This window comes from Copadichromis virginalis, linkage group LG4 (assembly GCF_057382275.1).
Source record: "Copadichromis virginalis isolate Kocher_CV1m ecotype Utaka linkage group LG4, C_Virginalis_male_GT1.1, whole genome shotgun sequence".
Classification (NCBI taxonomy): domain Eukaryota; kingdom Metazoa; phylum Chordata; class Actinopteri; order Cichliformes; family Cichlidae; genus Copadichromis; species Copadichromis virginalis.
Genome location: NC_140621.1, coordinates 4,504,284 through 4,528,021, shown reverse-complemented (window position 1 = coordinate 4,528,021; position 23,738 = coordinate 4,504,284). Strand labels below are relative to the sequence as shown.

Genomic DNA, 23,738 nt, shown 5'->3' with positions numbered 1-23,738 from the left:
ACAATTGTCATGATAATAAATACTAGTTAATCTATAGCACCAACTCATCAGTCAGTCACCTGTGACCTCGCCTCTCCACCTCTGTCCGAGCTACAACATGGCAGAGCTGCCTCTGTCACCTGATGAATAACAGTGAGACACTCCACATACATGCAGTCACACATGTGCTTCAAATACAGTCATGAACCATCAAGTCATCATTTCACCTGTGTCACCATTACTCCCTGAGCTTTGTGTTGGTTGGAATATTTGCAAAATCATGACTATCTCATGACATTTTGTCTCAAAAATTAACCCTATGAATATGTCAGCACCATTAGGATGAAATTATTGTGTCACCAACATTTTAACGTTAGACATATCATTTTAACAGCCTCTGTAAACTAATATCCTGGCTGCTCGAGGCTGCCGTTTTCTCTGACAGTTTCAATCAAAATGAGAAACGCTGCTCTGAGACTGAGAGAACTAATAGTGCCGCCTGTTGTGCAGTTCGTTTCCAAAACACGTTATTCATGGTTACATACAGTTTTAGACTGATGTGGGCCAAAGCCTAGCATAGCCTGTAACGTTATTATGACACATTTTATGAGTGAACTTGGCTTTAAGTGACTTACAGGTTTCTTTGAAAAATACTTTCTTATATCCAGGTTCTTCCTTTTTGCTGCCGTCCTCCTCTCCTCCTGGCAGCGCAGGTTTGCTGCAGAGCTCCCTGAAAGGCTCAGCCAATCACATTGCCATATTTGTCACATGACGTAGGACTCCAGTAGAGAACGTAATTGAACTCTTTCTGCACCGCTGGGTGAATGAGATGTCGACAGATCGTTTTTTTTTCTTTCTATTGGGTTTGTTTTTCTTTACTCGAAGCGATCAAATTATTGGTGGGGACAATTCAATAATCGCTGAATATTGGTGGTCCATGCCAAATCTACGCCCTTGCATGATTTGAATCCTGGGCTGAGCGAAATCCCAGAAATAAAGACAAAGCGAATCTGTGAACTAAGGTGTAGGAAAGAAAAGTTCAAAGCCATCAGGTGCTCAGTTTAGAAAAAAGAGAAAAGAAGAGGAGGAGAAACGAGCAACAGATACAGGTAAGCAGATGTGTCATTGGATAATGGCAGGTCATCCTGAAACAATGAGAATCAGAATACTTTATTAATCCCTAAGGAAATTATGTGAGTTACAGTTGCTCCAAGAAGAAATGGAAAAAATAGCAACAGTAACAGACTAAACTCCAAACAATACATTATGATACACAGTTTAATATTAATTAGTCATTGTCAGTTGTTGATTTGTCCTGTTCTCATTGTATGACGAATTATGATGGCTGTTTGGTAGCTGTTTGCATACAATGCATACTCTCTCTCTCTCTTCACATGTGTGTGTGCTTCTCTGGTGAAATTCAGTGTGGTCCCGACAACAGTTTTATGTTAATGTACAACCCTTAATATGTTTTATGTATGTGTGTCCGTGTGTGTGTGTCTTTGTGTGCGTGTGTGTGTGTGTGGGGGGGGGGATGTCAGATGGAGTGTTCACCCAGGGCGCCAAACAGGCTAGGACCGCCACTGTGCATGACTATTGCCTTCGGCGTGAGCTACATACGTGGCGAACTTGGTCACCAGCATTCATGCTTCATTTTAACCTTTTACCAAGTAAGATTTCAAAACAAAGCGCAACAATTGTGAAACAAAAGTTTGATTTAAAAATTCTGTCCCAGGTACATTTCTAGGTAACAATAAGGATTCTTCAGCTGACCTGTTGCTTGTTTAGGAACAAAAGTTTATGTGATGATCGGAACCAAAATTGCAACTAATCTTTGCCTGTTACTGATCTGATTTACACAACAGACATGTTGTTGTTTAATAATAATGTTGATAACTAGAGCATGTCTCAAAACCATCTGGATAGTGTCAAGTTTACCACACTATAACATCAGCTCTTCCTGTAACTACAGTCTGGGAACATAGCAGGCAGATGCTTGAGAGGAATGCTATCCTGGAGGACTCTATCTGCTCAGCAGTCCGGGTCTGCTTTTTCCTTTTTTTTTTGTTTCATCACACCTTAAATGTGTGACTTGTTAAAAGGTGTGCATGGCAGGCAGGCTTTTCTTCTACTGTTTTCTTCTACTTCTACTGTAATAGATGCAGTGCGTGTGTTTTAGCATCGTCTTGCTATTTTTGTGCTATATTCAAGAGGCGTCATCTGGATGGGAGCAGATGTTACTTTAAAACAGGGTTGGGAAGCTCCAGGCCTCAAGGCTGGGGTCCTGCAGGGTTTTAGATATATCTTGAACACAGCTGATTTAAATGGCTAAATTACATCATCAACATGTTTTGAAGTTGAAAGAAATTTAAAATTTAGATTTTTTATTTTAAATGAGCTTTGGCTCAGAGAAAATGACAGTGTTTCAAACATCCTCAATGCAGATGCGGATCACACAGTGAACAGAGTTCACAGATAGTGATCTCTCAAAGTGTGGTGCTGAGCCCATGCACTAATATCCATTACAGGATCAACTAATTTTCAGACTTTTGGCTGAGTGTTTCGATTAGATGTACTGCAGATGATGAGATTCTGCCAGTCTTTACGTCTGAGAAGCTGTGCATTGCTCGGTGTTTTGAAGGAAGGCTCAGAGGAGGTTGGAGATTGTTACCATCATTAGGGATGGGTATCGTTTAGGTTTTATCCCATACCGGTACTTTTGAAACGGTGCTGGTGCTTAAACGGTGCTCGAATCGGTGCTTAAAGAATCAAGAACACAAACTTTGTCCTAAAACCTCTCATGTTTAGCTGTTTTTTTGTAAAAAGATAACAATGTTAGCCTTTTCTGCAGCTATGGGGCATATATGGTATCACTCTTGGCTGGAAGCAGTGCTTAATCATTGAAAAAAAATAAACACCAACTTTATCCAAAAACCTCTCACGTTTAGCTGTTTTCCACTTTTTCTTTGGTCATTTTAGCCTTTTTGTCCAGGGAGAAGGGAGTATCTGCCATCAAACAAGACAGCCGCATGTAACTACGACGGTGTTTGCTAGTTCACCTTAAATGCATTAATTTGATAACGTGGTTAGCCTACTCAATGTAAACTACTTGGTCTCTTCCTGTGATCTCAGATTAACCCAGAAGGTATAAAGCAGGAAGTAAAACAACATTTCCTCCTTTTGTTTCTGTAAGACAGGTAGGTAAGGTAACTTTAAACAATAAAAATTAACAGTTGAAATAAAGAACATGTTAACTTAACAAACTCGTAGGAATTGATTTAAACCAAGATGTTATATTATATAATCTGTAAAAGTGCAAAACATAAAGAAACCTGGGATAGTAGATGTTTGCCTATTGCAGACTACATGTAGGAGCCATATGAGTTGTTCCTTTTTGACTAAGTGGGTTGGTTTAAATGGACTCACTGTATTGGTGCACGGGTGTGGGGCGTGTCTCATGGGTGTGGTAGATGATAAATCTGGTTGCACTCACCTGTTCACCGCACCTGGTGTTGATGAGCAGAAAGGTAGGATGAGCATGAGGCAAAACTTTCTGTTGACTGCAGCTTGAATGATTTTGATGTATTTTGACTGGAACTTGATGGTTTATGTTAGTGATGGCCAAATGAAGCTTTCCGAAGCACTGAAGCTTGTATTGAAAAACGGTTCATTACTCGAAGCTTTTCAACACAGTCCTCTCCGGTGACATCTGGTGGTGAAAATTTTGAAGAGCAGCTTGAATCTGCAAAATAAAACAGACTGCTCAATTATCACTGCTCACTCAAGAGTGGAGTTCTCTCTGATATTGGGCCACCGTTCCGTTGCTTTGAACATGTAATTGGTTTTGTTTTCTCGATTGGGGGGCTGAAAAAAAATGTAATGCGTATTTGCGTAATACATTTTGATCAATAAACTTTCCCTATTTAAACATGCACTATGGTGTGGCCTTTCTTTGCTCATAACTCCTTGATGTTGGTAAATACAATAAGTGAGCAATATATATAATATACATATGATAATGCACAGCACATTATGGAGTATGCCCCTGCTGTGGAGTCCTGCCTCCATCTACTTGTCGTTTAATCACTGGACAGCTGGACAGGTTCATACAAAATATTAGATGAGGCCAATTTTCCTATACATATTTTTGACCTAGGGGTGGGATTGATTGTGAACTGGAAAGGGAAAATGCTTAGGAAGCCGAGTACGGCTGCATCGTCACTGATTTGTAGAATCATTTTGATTCGATACAGGATCCGATTCAATTTGATTGGAATCTGGAAAGTTTTGCCTCAGTCAGAAATATTACAATTCTGATCATTTAACAGTATATATCCATAATTTCGTATCTATTAAAAGAAAGCTGACACATGTGAGACTTAATTAGAGATGTAAACAGAGAGTTATGAAACCTGCAGCTGCAGAAGCCAGCGAAGAAAAAAGAGGCAAACACAGCGCGGACCCGACGACGCATCAAAATCTGACTCTGACGCGTCGGGTCCGCGCTCTGTGTTCACGTTTGTATGCAGAATCCGTAAACCTGCTCCCAGTTACTGTTTTAGCTGTATGGTGTTTGACGACATGTTGTGAGGTTTAACCTGAGATGCTGGCGTTTCAGGCATAATAACGTTAATTTACAAATCGACACGGGATTTTAATGAATCAATATCACTTTATTCAATTTAGCATGGATTGTAATCAGAAAAGCGATAATCAAAACCCACCCCTAATCAAGAACTTGCAAAGTAAAAACATGATCAATGTAAGGTAGCCCTTTTGTTATTTACAGTTAACAAGAGGATTAGTGTTACTGTGCGCTGGCTGAGTCTGTTTCTTTTCTTAGAAATAGTTTCTCCTGCCCTGGAGAAAATCCACTTGCATGGAACAGAAGAGGCTGTGGAGTGCAGGAACTACACTGCAAGTTGGTAGATATGCAGGTATTCCTGGGTCCTGCAGACTATCACCTAAAAACAATAAACAAAATGATTTTCTAAACTGTAGCAATGTCATGTACGTATAGTGTCAAATACATTGTTGTAGTCTTCATCAGCTTTAATTCACATGGAAGTGTTCCTGAAGTCATATGCTGTAATGATATTTACATTATGAAAACATGATTTTGGACATTTCAAGTTTTTCACTTCGGCAGATAAAATGAATTGAGCAAAATCAACTCAAAATATTCCCACACGCCAGAACGTCCTCTCTTCCTCGCTGGCTCCATATCTGTCAGTGGAATGATCACCTCGTCGCTATCTGTCACCATCAACACACTCCACGAATCCCGTGGATGATTCACTTCCTTATATCTGTTTGAATCAGGTACCGAAGCAGTTACGTGCGTAATGAAGCTTCGGACGTCACTGGTCACGTGACTTTTGCCAAACGAAGCAAGCCTCGACACAGTGCTTCTGAACCAGTGTGTTGTTTTTTTCGACACACGCTCCGGAGCGTCAGCTTCAAGCGGGCCATCACTAGTTTATGTATATTTGTGCACTAATTGATGCCATAGGCCAAACTGTGTGTTGGCATTGTAATTAGTGCAGTTATTGGTGAGTTGCAGTTATTTGTTTGTGCAATCTGTGCATTTGTTTAATAGTTAATCCCATGTGCTGATTTATATATTGGACAGTTGTATGTGGAATAAAAGGAGCAAATGATACAGAAGTGTATTTTATGCATTTATTGTTGTGCGTCATCTGTGTCCTCATGTTTAGCCTGCCGCGGCCATTGGTTGGAGGAGCCGCAACAAATTGTCAACAGAAAAGTTTGTAGGTTTTATTGGATTATTTATATATAGATGAGTTTTATAGTTTGCTGTTGCCTTTGTCCATGCAGCTTTTAGACGAAGCCTTTGGCTACACACAACAGATTTCTTTCAGGAGTCTTAGTCCCGTTAGGTTTCAGCAGTACAGCTGCACTAGGCGTTGTACTGATTTGCTTTCTAGGTATTGTGCATCAGGCGGCTGAAGCCATTGGCTTGGGAGTACCGCCGCAGTTTGTGTTTAAGACAGTTTGTCTTCCTCACAGCTGACAGTATGGAGGTACATAAATACCCACCGCTAGTATGTACGGAAGACTAGGTTGAGTTAGGTTTAATAGGCAGATAGTGGGGGATATTGCTCCTGTTAATTGTGTGTGTCCAAGGTTTATTGAAGGGAATGTCATCAAGTTGATGTGTTGGAATCAATATGTGTGGCATAGTTGCAGTTTAGTGTTTGGATTTTGTAATGTTTTGAAAAAAATGGAGACACGCCAATTAATACAATGTGGTGATGCAGATGGAAAGAAAAGACGGCTTCAAACAGAACGTCACACTAAGATTAATAAAATTAAAAAGGTCATAAAGGTTAAAGAATTAAAGCAATCTGAAGATAATGTTTCCACTGTTCAGGCTCAGTTAGAGAATTTGTCTGTGTTGCTTAATGAGGCAACTCGTCTGCATGAAACCTTGCTTCCTTTGCTTCCTCAAGAGGAGCAAGAAAAACAAACTGCTTGGTTTATAAGTGTGCAAGCACATAATACTGAGTTTATGGAAGAGATAAAGAAATTGCTTCATGATGCAAAGGGAAACCTGAAGAGTAGAAATCAGGTGTCTGAGCTTGATTTGCCACATTTAAATCCACCTGGTGTTGAGTCTTCTGATGTATTACCTGCTGGAAATGGTTCTGGTGCTTCTAGGCACGCCGGGAATGTTGGTAAAGGTGCTGCGATAGATGATGTTAATCCAAGTGATAACGTCTCTAATGTTGCAAGCAGAAGTTGTAGGAAAAGTAAATCATCACTCAGTGGCTCAATGGTTTCATCTGCCTTGTCAGCACACATAACGGCAGAGGCTGACATGGCTGCCCTTCTTGTTCGACAGAGGTTGTTGAAAGAAAAGCATGCTTTGGAAGAACAAGAAACACAGCCTAAGAAAAGAAAGGAGCTGCTTGACTGAAATAGCAGCCTCAGCAGCAAAGGTGAATGTTTTAAAAGCTTCTGAAATGTCCCGAGTCTCAAGTGCTGTTAATGGTAAATCTGATGGAATGAATTCGTATTTAGAACGAGAGCAGGGGCGTTTAGTCGTTTTTAAATCCCAATGCTCCGACGTTCAAGCCTGTGTTACCAGAGCAACCATATCAGGGTGTCGATGCAAGTGATCATCAAGCACATGTATTGGATGTGAGGCCCGAGGTTAAAAATACTTCTCAGCCTAAGGTTGTTTCGTTGGAACAGTCGGAGACGAAGTTATATCAAGTATTTCCAGGTGCAGTTTCGACTACTCGGATGATGTCGCAGTCTCACGCACAATCGAAACCTCTTACACATACAGTGCAAGGTGGTGAGGGTCATGATCATCTAGTCAGTTTTGAAGAAACAAAATGAAATGACAACTTTACTGGCTGAGCAGCAGTCTCTGTTTTTGCTACCAAGTCGTGACATTCAGTTATTTGATGGCGATCCTTTGCAATATCAAACATTTATGAGAGCTTTTGAGCACATGGTGGAGAGTCAAGCTCACAGTGCTAAGGATTGTTTATATTTTCTCGTGCAATACACTAGAGGCCATCCCAGAGAAATGGTCCGAAGCTGTCAGTATATGCCTGTTGAGTATGGATATGCTAAAGCTAAATCTTTGCTCCAAGAGAACTTTGGCAATTCGCTGAAAATTGCTGCTGCCTACATTGAAAGGGTCAGTAAATGGCCACCTATAAAAACTGATGATGTGAAGGCTTTGCAGGAATATGGGTTTTTATTAAGGCAATGTTGTAATGCAATGGGAGATGTTGAGTCCTTGCATGAGTTGGATGTCTCTGCTAATATGCAAGCAGTTATAAAAAAAAAAAAGTTACCCTATAAGCTCAGGGATAAATGGAGGAATGTTGTCTGCAATCTGCAGGAGAGGTTTCAACGTAAAGTGGTTTTTAGCGATGTTGAGTTTGTTGAAAGGCAAGTTAAGATCGCAAGTGACCCATTGTTTGGAGATATACATGATCCTCCGACAGCCACCAGAAAAGAGGCGAGGAATGGTAAGTCTCAGTTTTACCCTAAGGCTAAGCGGAGTAGTTTTGCTACTACAGTGGCCAAGGTGGAAGGGAAGATTGAGGCGAGAGAGTGGTTCAGTTGTGACCAAGGTTTGCTTGTTTTGTGGAGCAGGGCATATGTTGGATTTGTGTCCTTCATTTGAAAGAAAGTTGCACTTTGAAAGATTATCTTTTTTGAAAGAGAATGGCGTGTGTTATGGTTGTCTGCGCATTGGGCACAGAAGCAAGGACTGTAGGAAACGTCTCTTGTGTAAAGTCTGTAAACAGAAACACCCCACACTCTTACATATTCACTCCAAGCGGAGGGAAAGTGTTGCAGTGCAAACTATAGGAGGGGGAGAACCACCAGATGAAGGTCCTTCATGTGCTGTGCAAAGCAGTGGTGTTACTGGGGCCAGTGAGTAAAATAGTGCTCTGTCCATAATACCCGTTAGAGTGAAGGCCAAGAAAGGTAATCAGTCACTGATAACCTATGCTTTCCTAGATCCTGGGAGCCCAGCTTCGTTTTGTACTGAAGGGCTCATGAATAGGCTGAATCTTTCAGGAAGGAAAACTGGCATTCTTTTGCGGACAATGGGTCAGGAGAAAATGGTCAGTAGTTATGTTGTTTCAGATTTTGAAGTAGCTGGTTTGGATTTAGATCACTACTGTGACTTGCCTGACTTATTTACTCAGAAAAGCATGCCTGTTCATCAATGTAATATTCCTCGACAGGAAGATCTCGATAGATGGCCACATTTGCGCTATATTAAGCAGGGCTCTAGACTAACTTTTTGCCATGGGCGTACCGGTACGCCTAACTTTTTAAAGTTAGGCGTACCGGTACAAAAGTTAGGCGCACACAAATTTTATAATTGATATAATATGTGTTTTTCTGGATACACTGTGCTTTTTCAGCATTCAAAGATTGATGACACCGTGTCAGAGCACTGGCTATGAATTTCAGAAGGATCAGGCCTTAACAGAAAAGTTAGCAATAGTTCTTTTCCTATTACAGCTACATCCACTTCTGTCGTGCCTAGGCTGCTCACTAGGGCTGGGTATCATCACTGATCTCTATAATCCATTCGATTCCGGTTTTCAAAGTCCCGATTCGATTCAACTTAGCCTCAGACAGTCAGAAATATTATAATTCTGATCATTTATCAGTACTGACTTTATCAGAATTGTGAACATCACAGCAGATGCCTTTGTGTGAAAGTAACTGAGAATAAAACACAGAAAAACATGAAGGAGATTTTCCTGGTCTGGCTTTTTATAGCAGATAACCTTAAAAATATTCTACAATGTTCTGCATATAAAGTTTAAATTTCTTCAGTATTGAACAACAGAAAAAACAGGCTTTCTTGTCCGAGGTCATTTAAGTGACAAAAAGAAAAAGACAGCAGCCACAGCGCTGTAAACAACGGTAGACTGGTGGGTAATAAGCAAATGAATAACTCAGAAAACAGAGATTGGAGACGGGAACTGTTCTTGAAGTACAGAGAGAGATAGAGAGAGAGCTAGCTGTGCATGAAGTGTGATTTTTTTTTTTTTTTTTTTTTTTTTTTTTTTTTTTTTTTTTTTTTTTTTTTTTGAAACGATGATTTATTGATTTTGTCAGAACAACACGAACAGCAACAAGTCAGCACAGCCAAGCACAAAAAAAACAAAAAAACAAAGCAAATGCAGGTATATGAGTTACCAGTACACACGCCTGGGACAAAATATGTAAAGCGTTTTACATTCGAAGTCAAGGGAAACAATAAAAAAAAAAAAAAAAAAAAAAAAAAAGGGGGGGGGGAAACACAGACATTAATCAGTGTGTTTAAAAACAAACTGCGAGTCCCCTTTATGTAATAGCACAGTAAGGTCATGAGGTAGGTGATCAAGCAGAGGCTGCCATATGCTACAGAATGCATTACAATTGCCCTTTATGATGGCACTGAGGCGCTCCATCGGCAGCACCCTGAGCAGTTCTCTGTACCACTGTGTAACAGTAGGGGGCCGTCTCTGAATCCATTGAAACAGTACACATCGCCTCGCCAAATGTAAAAGTTTACTTAACAAAAGCATCTGTACAGAAGACAGAGAGAGCCCTTCTATAGATAGACCCAGAACGAACAGCATAGGGTTCAGTGGGATCGTTCGGTGGAAAATAGAGCAAAGCTCTATAGCAATATTCTTCCAAAATCTAGTAATTAAAGGACATTGCCATATGCAGTGGTAATAGGTCCCTACAGCCGTATTGCACTTCACACAAAGAGCAGAAATCTGAGGGTGAATTTTATTTAGGAACTCCGGCGTACGCTGTAGTCTATGTAAGATTCTGTACTGGCTTTCCTTTAGTCTGTTACAGGGAAACAATTTCATGGCAGATCTGAAAGTTTTGGACCATGCTTCCGCACCAACCTGAGCTTCGAGGTCGGTTTCCCACCGAACCCTGGCCTTATCAGTGGTTATAAAGTTCAAAGACAACAATTTCCCATAACAAAGAGAAATAAATTTCTTTTTTGTAGTCATTTCCTCGTTAACTTTGAGAAGAAAGCTTTCAACAGGGTTCAAAACTGGTTGATTGGCTGGAAATTTAAGGGAGTTCACATAATGCCTTACTTGCAGGAATCCAAAGAAGTGTTTCTGTGGTAAATTATACTTAACTTGAACTTGATTAAAGGCCATAAAACTACCCCTTTCGAACAGATCACAAATAAATCTTATACCTTTAGAATACCAATCATCAAATATATTAATGCCAATACCCGGGGGGAAAGCTTTATTCCTAGTTAGAGGCTGCAGTGCACTAGAGAAACCTCTTCTTCCGACGTGGGCAGTAATATTACGCCAAACCTTTAAAGTGGGCATCAAGACGGAATTAGTTCTGACACCAAGAGGGAGGTCCGCCAGGTCAGTGGATAAGAGACTAAGAGGTGAGAGAGGGTCACAGCACCAGGCATCTACCGATGGTTCGCCCCGGTGAAGGAAGGAATGTAACCACCCTGAGATTATTTGTGCATGGCAAGCCCAGTAGTAATATAAAAAGTTAGGCAGTGCCTGACCCCCCTCATCCGTGGGCAGTTGTAAAATCTGTATCTTTAGTCTAGATTTCTTCCCACGCCATATGAATTTAGAAAGACATCCCTCAATCTCTATGAATGTTTTTCTGTTGATCCTGAGAGGCAACATTTGAATGGGGTATAATATTCTGGGTAGCACATTCATCTTGATTAAACTTATTCTACCCGTCCAAGACAGGGGGAGGTCAAACCACCTATTGAGGTCATTCTTGATTGAGGCCACAATCGGCTTGAAGTTCAACTTGTACAACTCCGCTGTGTCTGCGGACACCCTGATACCTAAATATGTGAAACCTGTGGTCGACCACCTGAAAGGGAAATTAGGAGGAGCGTCCCACCTCCCCCCGTCACCCAGTGGCAAAGCTTCAGATTTATCATAATTTATCTTATACCCTGAGAAGAGGCCAAATTGGTTGATGATATGTGTCAGTGCAGGAATAGAAGTTTCTGGCTTAGTGAGAAAGAGCAACACGTCATCTGCATAAAGGGAAATCCTGTATTCAGTATTCGACAAGGTCACCCCACAGATCTCAGGATCAGTTCTTATAGCCTCTGCCAGTGGCTCCAAAGCAAGTGCAAACAACAGGGGAGAGAGGGGGCATCCTTGCCGCGTTCCCCTACCCAGTGGGAAGACATCCGAGACCGAGCCATTAACCAAGACCCTTGCAGCTGGGGCCCCATACAGCAGTTTGACCCACTTGACAAATTCAGATCCCAAACCAAACCTGTCCAAAACATCAAATAGATACTCCCACTCCACCCGATCAAATGCTTTCTCAGCATCCAAAGAGATCGCAAGAGCCCTATAATTGGCGTTCTGAGAGAACTGCGCAACATTTATGAGTCGGTGGACATTGGAGCGGGAGTATCTATCCTTGACGAATCCCGTCTGGTCAGGCTTTATCAGAACCGGCAGAACCTCCTCCAAACGTCTGGATAAAATTTTGGACAGAATCTTACAATCCACACTAAGTAGACTTATAGGTCTGTAGGATGTACACAGATCCGCGGGTTTATCCTTCTTTAAGATCAGGGATATATGGGCAAGGTTTAGGGTGGGTGGAAGCACGCCCCTCTCAAGATGAAGTGTGATTTTAATAGTCGTGGAAGCAAAACAGCAAAATTCATGACGACATTGATCAAATGTGAAGCGCAGTTTGCTGCTTCTTTTGCTGCTGGCTCGGTGGATTTTGGTTGGAGAGACAAAACCTGCAGCTCAGAATCGGCGCAAAAAGACGTAAACACAGCGCGGACCGGACGCATCGGGATCGCTGAGCTCCGACAGCGTGTCCGTCTACGGGCCGTCGGGTGAGAAAGCCGAGAAAGACAAAGCTGATTCTGATGCGTCGGGTCTGTGTTTACGTCTTTGTGTGGAGTCCGTGTACCTGCTCTCATCTGCTGTTTGGTTGTTGTTGAAATGGTTTTGTGAGCTTTAATCTGAGAATCTGGCGTTTCTGGCAAAACACAGTTATATTTAAAAGTCGATTCAGGATATAATGAATTGATGTCGCTTTAGTCAAGCTACTCACCTCCCACTTCCACCTGCACTTCCACGATAGGGGCATAATGTGTGTCTGTTGTTGACCACAGGGAAGGTTGCAGATTTTTTTAAAATTTTTTTTATTTATTTATTTATTTTTTGCTACCCGAACAGTTGGTCGCACAGGTGCAACCAAATGTATATATATTTTTAGTCGCACCACTGAAAAATTTGGTCTCACTCTAGAGCCCTGTTAAGATACTGGAGATAAATTCCGGGGTAGACCTGTTGATCGGGACCAATGTGCCCAAGGCTTTAGAGCCATGGGAGGTTGTTAGAAGTCAGGATGGAGGTCCCTATGCAGTAAAAACTATGCTGGGTTGGACGGTGAATGGTCCTCTCAGAGAGGATCATAAGACTGACATTTTTGATGTGAGTTTCAATAGGATTTCCGTGGCAAGATTGGATGAGCTGTGGGAACGTCAAATGAAGGCTGATTTTCCAGAATGTATTCAGGATGAGCAATTTGCTTTGTCTAGAGAAGATCAGCAGTTTATGAAGTCAGTGATGGACTCTTAAATTGGTTGATGGTCATTAGACCATTGGTTTACCTTTTAGGTGCAATCAGGTAAAAATGGATGATTCCTGGTTGTCATGGCCAAAGTTTCTTGCTGAACCAGAAATTAATTGGCCAGTGAACCTTGATTTTGGAAAGATCTCTTTAAATGATCCAGAGATTAAAATGGCCATTTTAGTTCATGCTGTTGATGCAAATGTACGGTGGCCCTGAGAGGCCAAACGGACTGCAACTTCAGAAACCGCTTGCAAGAAGAAAACCGCTTGCAAGAAGAAAAACGCTGCAAAAGCACACACAACACAATGGAAATAGGAAAAAAGACAACGGAAATGTTTCTGGGGAGACAATAACCGGACGGACCAGTTGCACGAACCAGAACATGCTAACAAGACGCATCGAACCATATAGAGAGCTCAGATGATGAAGAACAGTATTGGTCTCAGAGAGTGAGGCACCACCACTGTCAGCCTCAAGGGGATTTAATGGTGTCTGCACCTGCTACTGAACTGGACCAGGACCTTCAGCGAAAGAGCACGGAGCTTAGAGTGGATACTGAAGAGTTTCAAGTAGAAATGGTGAATGGACAAGGTAACGCTGAACATGACACCTCAGCATCATCAGACACTGTTGCTTCGCCAGGTCAGCCCAGTGAAATGAACCCAGAACTGTCGGAACCGCAGCCGAGAAGATCTCAGAGGGACAGATGTCCACGGAAAATATTGACTTATGATGCGTTTGGCCAACCAGTTCAAAGAGCAATTGGTCACAGTGTTAACCCATTGTATGCCAGTGCAGCAGCACCGCCATTCTATGACCAGTTTGGAGTACCTTGGCCTGCTCTACAAATGCCTTACTATGCAGCTTATGTGCCAGTTAGTTATTATTGAACTGTGAAAGAGTTTTTTTTTAATTTAAATGATGTTATTTTTCAAAAATGTATGGGGACTTACAAGGCCTTACCAGTATGGTGACACAAGTATTTGATACTTTTGGGGATGGTAGCGTAAGACATTGGATCGTTATGTTTGATGAGGTTAATTGTGATTAAATGGTTACTATCTAAGTTGATAAGCTCCGGAGCACATGATAAAGTGATAGTAATGTCTTAGAGGGTAATAATCAGAATCAGAATGGGGTTTATTGCCAAATGTTGAGCAGGTTTACAACATTAGGAAATTGCTGCGGTGCTTGTATGTGGACTGTTGGAAACAACTCAGCATTGTTATAAGCCGATGCTTATCTGGTAAGAGAGTAACATGCGATTCTGTCACCTGAGGTCCAATAGTGCATCGTGAAAGTGATCTTAAAGCACTGCTAAACCCTATTCCGACTTACGCCATCTCTACGTTGTCACAAGGAAAAGAGAAGTATAGTTGTTTATTTTTGTTTCTTATTGTCATGTTTCCTCAATGTTGGGACAACATTTATTTAGCAGGGGAGGAATGTAGCACTTGGTTAAGTGTAAAGCTAAAATATGTCCAAAACATTGCATAAATCTGTTGGTATTTGTGTTATTCAACTATATGTTTGGATTTTTGGCTGCTACATGTTTTTCCACCAGTAGGGGGCAGTCACGAAAAAAGAAACTATGTTCGAAAAAGGAAAAGAAGAAGAGTGTATTCTTGGGCTCTGTATGTGAAAGCCACGGTTCTGAAGTACCCAAATAAACTCGGTTCTGCTGTTTACACCAAGTTGTCCTGGAGTGGTGTAACACGTTCACACTAGAGCGCGTTTGCTGTCGCATTTTATTTGTAGTGTGAACAAGCAGACAAAAAAATCGGATTTGATCAAACAATCGGAATTGAGCATTAAGACCTGCAGTGTGAACGTAGCCTTCGTCTCCTACATGGTAAGTATGATGTAATTATTGCTCTAAAATAATTAGGGGCCGGTATGTAGGAGCCATATGAGTTGTTCCTTTTTGACTAAGTGGGTTGGTTTAAATGGACTCACTGTATTGGTGCATGGGTGTGGGGCGTGTCTCATGGGTGTGGTAGATGATAAATGTGGTTGCACTCGCCTGTTCACGACACCTGATGTTGATGAGCAGAAAGGTAGGATGAGCATGAGGCAAAACTTTCTGTTGACCGCAGCTTGAATGATTTTGATGTATTTTGACTGGAACTTGATGGTTTATGTATATTTGTTCACTAATTGATGCCATAGGCCAAACTGTAAGTTGGCATTGTAATTAGTGCAGTTATTGGTAGGGTTGCCAACCGTCCCTTAAAATACGGAATCGTCCCGTATTTCGAAACAAAAGTACACGTCCCGTATTGAGCTAATAAGGGACGCACTTTGTCCCGTAATACAGTGAGAATCAAAAGTAGTCTATAAATGTTAATGGAATTAACGCTTTGTTTGAAAACATAATTCCCAGCCCCTCTTCTGCTTTGTGACCAATGAGCTGACAGCACACTTACGAGTATGACAATTCAGATTACCGCTCATCTCATTGGTCGAGGAAAGGTCGCTTACGGAGAAAATACCGGAAGACAACAGATGACCACAACAAGAAGCATGGCCAACAGGGGAACAAACGCTGACACTGCGGTGCAAGTCTCGGACGACAGTACACCTAAAGCTGGGCAAACACTGTGCGATTTTTTTTTCAGTCACGTTATTCAGCTCCTGCTCAAACTGCACGATTGACTCGCAGTTGGTAGGTCACGATGCAGGTCTCACACTATACCGCCCGATGCTCTGATGCGACCTGAGTGCTCACACTGTGCCTCCATAACATGAAGGTTATAACAGAAAATCTGTCGCTCCCTCTCTCTCTCTGTCTTTCACTCACACAGACACACCACCACCATCAACTTTGCTAAATTGCTAATGAAAAACATGATCAGGCAGCTGTGATTAAGCAGCAGTGTAAATCCAACTATTTTCACGGTTGTTGTGGTCGTGATAATTTTGTGATGCCACATCGAAAAGGCTCGAATGAGCTTTCCAAAGTTCTACAAGTTGTGCCTCCATCGCTTGTGTCCAGATCACACGCTGCACAGCCGTGCTGCTCTGTCTTTTTCACCAACGTTTACGTTTGCGCGCGAGCAGTGTGAGCGCCTGTGGTGACACCCTCACGAGCGATTGATGATCGGGAGCTGGTCGTGAGGTGTTAATCACTTCTCGTTACCCCACGTATACTACACGATGCACGATGAAGGCCAAAATCGGTCCGATCACTCAAAAATCGGCTCAAAATGGGCCAAAAACCGCACAGTGTGAGCCCAGCATTAGAGCAGCAATGTTTGTTCCCCTCAGAGAAAGGGAAGAATGGGAAAAGGAAAACACCTGGCTGGAAAACGTTAATATGGGCATGTGCAGTGAATATCAGCGCTATGTGGCCAGAAGTGTGATAATATAATTTATTTTGTGTAATAAACAACTGCAAGGATAGATGATTACAACAAATAGATGACTAATAAATAAAAGTAATACATAGATGAATAATGATGATGAGTTATGATGCGTAATCATGGGAACAAGCGGGTTTACAAACAGGAGCAGCTGATTAGCATTAGAAAAGCTGAAATAATACCTCAACTGAAGCCAATTGTACTAAATGCACTAAATGTGCACTGTTACAAGAATATTTTTCTTTCTATTGTTTTCTATTATTTTAAGTTAAGCAGGACAGAGTGCTTTTAAAGAAAGATTTACTTATATTCTCAAAAGTTAAGCATGACAGGCTTCTGTTTAAGAAGGAGACCTGTTTTATCGTGTTAATGTTGTCATTTTGAGCTAAAAATAAATGGCTAAATGATCATTTGTTTCACATGTGTTCATATCACAAAGAATAAACATCTACTTAAATCAAATTCAAGTCAAAGGGTTAAAAAAATAATTTCACACACAAAAAAGAGCTAGAAAATTCACCACACTGGGAAGGGTGAAGACAATTGGGTCGCCCGGCCCTGGCCACGAGGTGTCCCTTATTTATTTTTCAGGGAGTTGGCAACCCTAGTTATTGGTGAGTTGCAGTTATTTGTTTGTGCATTTGTTTAATAGTTAATCCCATGTGCTGATTTATATATTGGACAGTTGCATGTGGAATAAAAGGAGCAAATGGTACAGAAGTGTATTTTATCAGTTTGTTGTTGCGAGTCATCTGTGTCCTCATGTTTAGCCTGCCGCGGCCATTGGTTGAAGGAGCCGCAACACTACATATGAAATATGGTTAATTCAAAACAAGAACGTCAACTAAGAAAATGGACAAATGGTGTTCTCACCCACTTTGTCACAATGAGATTTGAAAATCATTGTATTTTGCCTTTAGATTTATTAACAAAATTGGATTTGGGTTTGTATCTATAATCGTTATTAACTCATTCACTGCCAGCCATTTTCAAATGGCTGGCAGTGAAACACAACAAGACTTGCACCACATTTTTGTCTCACTGCGCAATCCCATACGTGCTCAAACCCTGCACCTCCTTGCAGGTCTACTTTTACTGCTGGTGGGCTTCAGTTCAACTTACGTTGACTGCCATTGACGTCTATGGACGTCAATGGCAGTCAACGTAAGTTTTTCAATTGACGTCTATAGACGTCAATGGCAGTGAATGAGTTAATAATAATTTAAATGATAAAATAATGGAGGAAACAAACTGTGTGGTGTGCAGAAACAATAAAGATAGACTTTAGTCAAAACCCTGACAGTGAGGAAATTTGCAGCACAGACGGATCAGTGATACTAAATAAAACAAACACATTAACATGTGGTGCTGTGGCTCACTGTAATGAATGCCTTTGATCTGTCAATACTTTGTGCTGATAAATCACTGCTTACAGAGACAGATGTCAGAGCTAATTAACACTTTTGAAGTGGGAGCAATGGATCACTTTATTATACTGAGAAAACTACAAGTAACCAGTATTTTCACAACAGCAGCATGACGAAGTCCAGGTGCTGGTTTTCCAGTGTGTGCGTCTGATGGCCCAAAGCTGACTCAGAGCTATAACACCATCCATGGCTACAGCATGGAACAGATGTGGGTGTGACATCTCCCAGAGGAGTCCAAATCGTCATCAAACAGCCCTACAGAGACAAAAACGTGAAAATATAAACAACCAGACTATCAGCAGAGATTTAACTACTTTAAGACCTCTGTGAAAATCATTTACAGTATATATCACAGAATTTAAGGCCTTTATAATCAGAGCATACAGAGAAAAGTACTGAGCTGAATCAATTTCAGTTTTCGTTTCTCATGATATATATTGTATTAACAATTAAATTTCATTATCTGTGTCTTTGCCACACAGGTGTAGATACTGTAGGTTCAGTGAATTCTTACATTGCACTGATTAGAATATACTGGACATTCAAAGCTAAGATTCAGCGCACTGTGTTAGAGGCTGGGATTTGATGAATTCATCATATATACAACCTTTGATCATCGTTTATGTCCAGTTGAGAATGAATCTGTGCACTCACATATTAAATGAACTGAAATCAGTAGTGTGATCTCCAGTCTTGATATATTAAATGTGAGAACTGACAGATGTTATTTTAATCAGCCTGTCTCAGTTGTTTTAACTCTTAAGTATCACAAAGTAATGTGGTAACATCTGGACTGACGAGTTTACTGTCAGCATTTTAATCGCTAGTTTAAAGGCTGTAGGCTGCAGCTGTTGCTCTAACGCTGTATAAATGTAACAGGCCTCAGTGCTGGTTCTTAGGGTTGCCAACTCCCTGAAAAATAAATAAGGGACACCTCGTGGCCAGGGCCGGGCGACCCAGTTGTCTTCACCCTTCCCAGTGTGGTGAATTTTCTAGCTCTTTTTGTGTGTGAAATTATTTTTTTAACCATTTGACTTGAAGTTGATTTAAGTAGATGCATATTCTATTCTTTGTGATATGAACACATGTGAAACAAATGATCATTTAGCCATTTATTTTTAGCTCAAAATGACAACATTAACACAGTAAAACAGGTCTCTTTCTTAAACAGAAGCCTGTCATGCTTAACTTTTGAGAATATAAGTAAATCTTTCTTTAAAAGAACTCTGTCCTGCTTAACTTAAAATAATAGAAAACAATAGAAAGAAAAACATTCTTGTAACAGTGCACATTTAGTGCATTTAGTACAATTGGCTTCAGTTGAGGTATTATTTCAGCTTTTCTAAAGCTAATCAGCTGCTCCTGTTTGTAAACCCGCTTGTTCCCATGATTACGCATCATAACTCATCATCATTATTCATCTATGTATTACTTTTATGTATTAGTCATCTATTTGTTGTAATCATCTATCCTTGCAGTTGTTTATTACACAAAATAAATTATATTATCACACTTCTGGCCACATAGCGCTGATATTCACTGCACATGCCCATATTAACGTTTTCCAGCCAGGTGTTTTCCTTTTCCCATTCTTCCCTTTCTCTGAGGGGAACAAACATTGCTGCTCTAATGCTGGGCTTACACTGTGCGGTTTTTGGCCCATTTTGAGCCGATTTTTGAGTGATCGGACCGATTTTGGCCTTCATCGTGCGTCGTGTAGTATACGTGGGGTAACGAGAAGTGATTAACACCTCACGACCAGCTCCCGATCATCAATCGCTCGTGAGGGTGTCACCACAGGCGCTCACACTGCTCACGCGCAAACACGTAAACGCCGTGAAAAAGACGGAGCAGCACGGCTGTGCAGCGTGTGATCTGGACACAAGCGATGGAGGCACAACTTGTAGAACTTTGGAAAGCTCATCCGAGCCTTTTCGATGTGGCATCACAAAATTATCACGACCACAACAACCGTGAAAATAGTTGGATCTACACTGCTGCTCAGTCACAGCTGCCCGATCAATGTTTTTCATTAGCAATTTAGCAAAGTTGATGGTGGTGGTGTGTCTGTGTGAGTGAAAGACAGAGAGAGCGCGACAGATTTTCTGTTATAACCTTCATGTTATGGAGGCACAGTGTGAGCACTCAGGTCGCATCAGAGCATCGGGCCGTATAGTGTGAGAGTACATCGTGACATACGAACTTCTAACCCCTGCGAGTCAATCGTGCAGTTTGAGCAGGAGCTGAATAACGTGACTGAAAAAATCGCACAGTGTTTGCCCAGCTTTAGGTGTACTGTCATCCGAGACTTGCACCGCAGTGTCTGCGTTTGTTCCCCTGTTGGCCATGCTTCTTGTTGTGGTCATCTGTTGTCTTCCGGTATTTTCTCCGCAAGCGACCTTTCCTCGACCAATGAGATGAGCGGTAATCTGAATTGTCATACTCGAATTGTCATAAGTGTGCTGTCAGCTCATTGGTCACAAAGCAGGAGAGGGGCTGGGAATTATGTTTTCAAACAAAGCGTTAATTCCATTAAAAGTTATAGACTACTTTTGATTCTCACTGTATTACGGGACAAAGTGCGTCCCTTATTAGCTCAATACGGGACGTGTACTTTTGTTTCGAAATACGGGACGATTCCGTATTTTAAGGGACGGTTGGCAACCCTACGGGTTCTAATAGTCTGAGCTGCTTCCAGCTTTATTTGTGAAGAGCACAGCAGCTTAGAGAACACGTAGCGAGCTCGTACAGCTGCGACGTAAAACTTTCACGAGCTAAGATGACCTTAAAATAACGGGGCTACGTGCGGTGATGCTAGCGTTAGCCATGTTAGCACGTTACCTTCACAGGTGGTCAGACAGGCACTCAGTCAGAGGTTGTGCTCTCCGTTTCGCTGCAGGGTCCCTCCCGAGGCTGAACGGCCTTTGTACAAGCACACACGCTTCTTAGCAGGGTGAAGCTATGAGCTAGAAAAATCCAGGCTGGCAGACAGCCTGTGTCTGACCAACCAATCTCCTTTGAATAGCAGCAGGATTTTTAAAATGAAGTTGTTAATCCAACTGCTAATCCACATGTTAATCCCTGAGCGAACAGGAAAGGGAAATGGATTTTGAAATGCAGTTTATTAAAGTGCAATTCAAAAAAAGGTTTTTGAAATGAAGACTTAAAAAGCATTTTAAAAATCAGTTTATTAAATTGGAATTCAAAAATGAATTTACAAATGCAGATTTTATTCTACAATTCATTATTTAAGCACGAATTTTTTTTTATTTTTATTTCGATGCGCGTGGCTCTTGTGGTCCTCCATACCAGCTCAATAGGGGACCCGGGGTTTAAGGCTCATTAGAGCCACCGAGAACATCGGACTCCCGGAACATTGTTTTCAGACCTCCGTGGTCTTTCGCTACTTGGGTTAAGCACAATATATAAGTCACAAAAATGTTATTGTTTGGCTTTTTTCAGTGTTTTATTTGTCCTTGATTAAATCGGTTTTGCTGAAATTAAAGTTCCAGTTTTCACACAGCTGAATAAACGTCAAACAGAAAACTGATTGAACTGAAGTGTGAGATGGACTCCAATGTCCTGTTATATTTTAGGGAGCAAGGAGCAGATGGCTGCCTTTAATAAACTCCTGAAGGCTGAACGGTCCCATTTCATAGCCTCGCACTTCCGGTCCTCTTGGTCTGCGATTTATAAGAGAAAAGGCTTGAAAGCACTCTCCACCTGTGAGCAAAAACAAACCCCACCCCCCTCTGCCTTTCCTATTCGTCCAAAAAAGTACCATGTCGACCAATCAAAAAATGATATGGCAACGTGGCATTTAGTTGTTTAGGAAGGGGGAAGTTTTAGGAGTTATGGCGGTGTTTTGAGATGTGAGAGATTTGCGACGTTTAGCGCAAATCTTGTGTAGTTAGTGTGTAGTGTAGTCAATAGTGTTGTTGTGTGTCAGAACAATGAGGCGACTGCTGAGTGTTACAGGTGTTACAGCAGTGATACATCTGCTGCTGTCAGGCCTGCAGGTATCAGGCTGTTGGTCTCCTTCATCTCATAGTGGACAGGAATTATTTTTTTGGAGTGGCACAAATAATTTGTGTGGCATCAGATTTGATGCAGAACAGCTGTTCTGTAAATAGTTTGAAATGTTTATTTAAAAAACGCCTTGGCTGCATTTAAAAAAAGAAAAAAAAAAAAGCTGCAAAAAACTTTGTTTGCCAAACTGAGTTACTTTTTTGAAGAAGTAACTATATAATTAATTGCCCACCATTGGTCATTATATACTGTATTTTGCCGACAGAGTTACAGACTCTCTCAGAGCTTTATAAAAAAAGAAAAGAAAATTGTTTTCAAAATTGGAGTGAAAGTTATTTTTGCTTCCAATAGTGTTAACATGCTACACAGGTCATGAAGAAGATTTTTTTTTTTTTTTTTTTTCCATTTTCATTGTAAGTGGGCTAAAGCAGTTAATTAAAAGTCATCTAACATAAATGTGAATGCTGTAATTTGATTATTTTAATAAACCATGAAACTTCGATGGATTCGATGCCAGCATGACCACAGTGCACACGTCTGATGTCGCTCACAGTGGTCCAAGAGATCGCTCAGGGAGTTTGTGTGTTCGCTCAGACACGTGAAAAATTAGAGGGAACATTGACCACAACATAACCTAACAGACCTACACCTTAGTTGACAGATATGTTTTGTCTAGGGTTTATTTCTGGGATTTCGTTTTATTTTTTAAATCTTCTGTGTGTCTGTGTCCATAATATACCTTTCTCCTGCTTTTTTTTGTTTCACTGTAGTTTGCAAAGATCACAGAGGGAATCATGACGTCACACGGCTGTTTTCTCTGCCTGTTGCTTTTAAGTGTGAGTGTTCTCTTTGCAGTTTTACTCTATTTGCTTTTATATAAGTGCTGTAAAATGTGCTCTTGGTGATCCGAACTTAATAGTTTCGAGAGGAGCGCGAATGTTTTTAGTTTTAATGTTTTGTTGATTACTGTAACTTCTGGTTTTATTAAAAAGCTATGAGACCTAAAGTACTCATTTGTCATTTTTTTTGGTAGCCTGTCCTTCTTAAATTTAGGTCTGCATTAGTTTAGTTTATATAGTGTTATACAAGTTATGTTCATTATATGGTGGTAATTCTGTCCGTCAAATTAAACAACGTTTTGTCTACCAGGTAATCCTGATCGAGCCATCAGAAGCAGGTTGTATGGACCACTTCACAAAAAAAGACTGGGTAACAAAAAATGTTATTTTCCCTAATTATTAAATTTCTTAATAGGCTGATCTCTAATGCTGGATGACAAGGGTGTTAAGATAAAAGGTAATATGAGGATGATGTAAATCGGGCCCCAAAACAACAAATATTCAAAGACTGTAATGAGTGTTTACTTCTGCTTAACTGCATTATGCTGTTGTCTACATCTTAGGAGCTAATAAGCTACTTTAAAAGTGGTCCCATATTTAAATGGTCTGTAAAGAAAGTGTGGAAGTCTGCGTCTGTTTCAGTGTGAAACACACAGAGCTCCAAGTTAAGTTTTTACTTGTTGTCAGTGATGGAAAAAATACATTTTTAAGGACTTGTGGTGAGCACAAGGTCAGAGATTGTAAGCTTTGTATGCAATCTGTTGAGAATATAAAACAAGGGTTTGGTGTCATTATAGCTTGTACATTACTTTCCCAAAAAAAGTTTAGTTAAAGATATATGATACAAAAACTTCCTGGTGCCTTTGGTGACATTTTTTTGTTTCCATTTTCTTGTAATTCTGAATGATTACATTTTTATTTAAAACAATGAAATGACAGACAAAGCCAACAATCAGATTTGGGTGTTG

The 23,738-nt window shown here is 40.8% G+C and overlaps 1 protein-coding gene across 1 annotated transcript in view; it reads left to right on the top strand.

Annotated features, from left to right (window-relative positions):
• The window catches only part of LOC146710622 (uncharacterized), a 51,127-nt gene that overhangs the window by 2,124 nt on the left and 25,265 nt on the right, over positions 1–23,738 (top strand). Inside the window, exons 2-3 of the mRNA XM_085453214.1 lie at positions 22,702–22,767; positions 23,081–23,140. Coding sequence (XP_085309340.1) covers positions 22,702–22,767; positions 23,081–23,140 — 126 coding nt within the window. The remainder of the gene's footprint in view (positions 1–22,701; positions 22,768–23,080; positions 23,141–23,738) is intronic.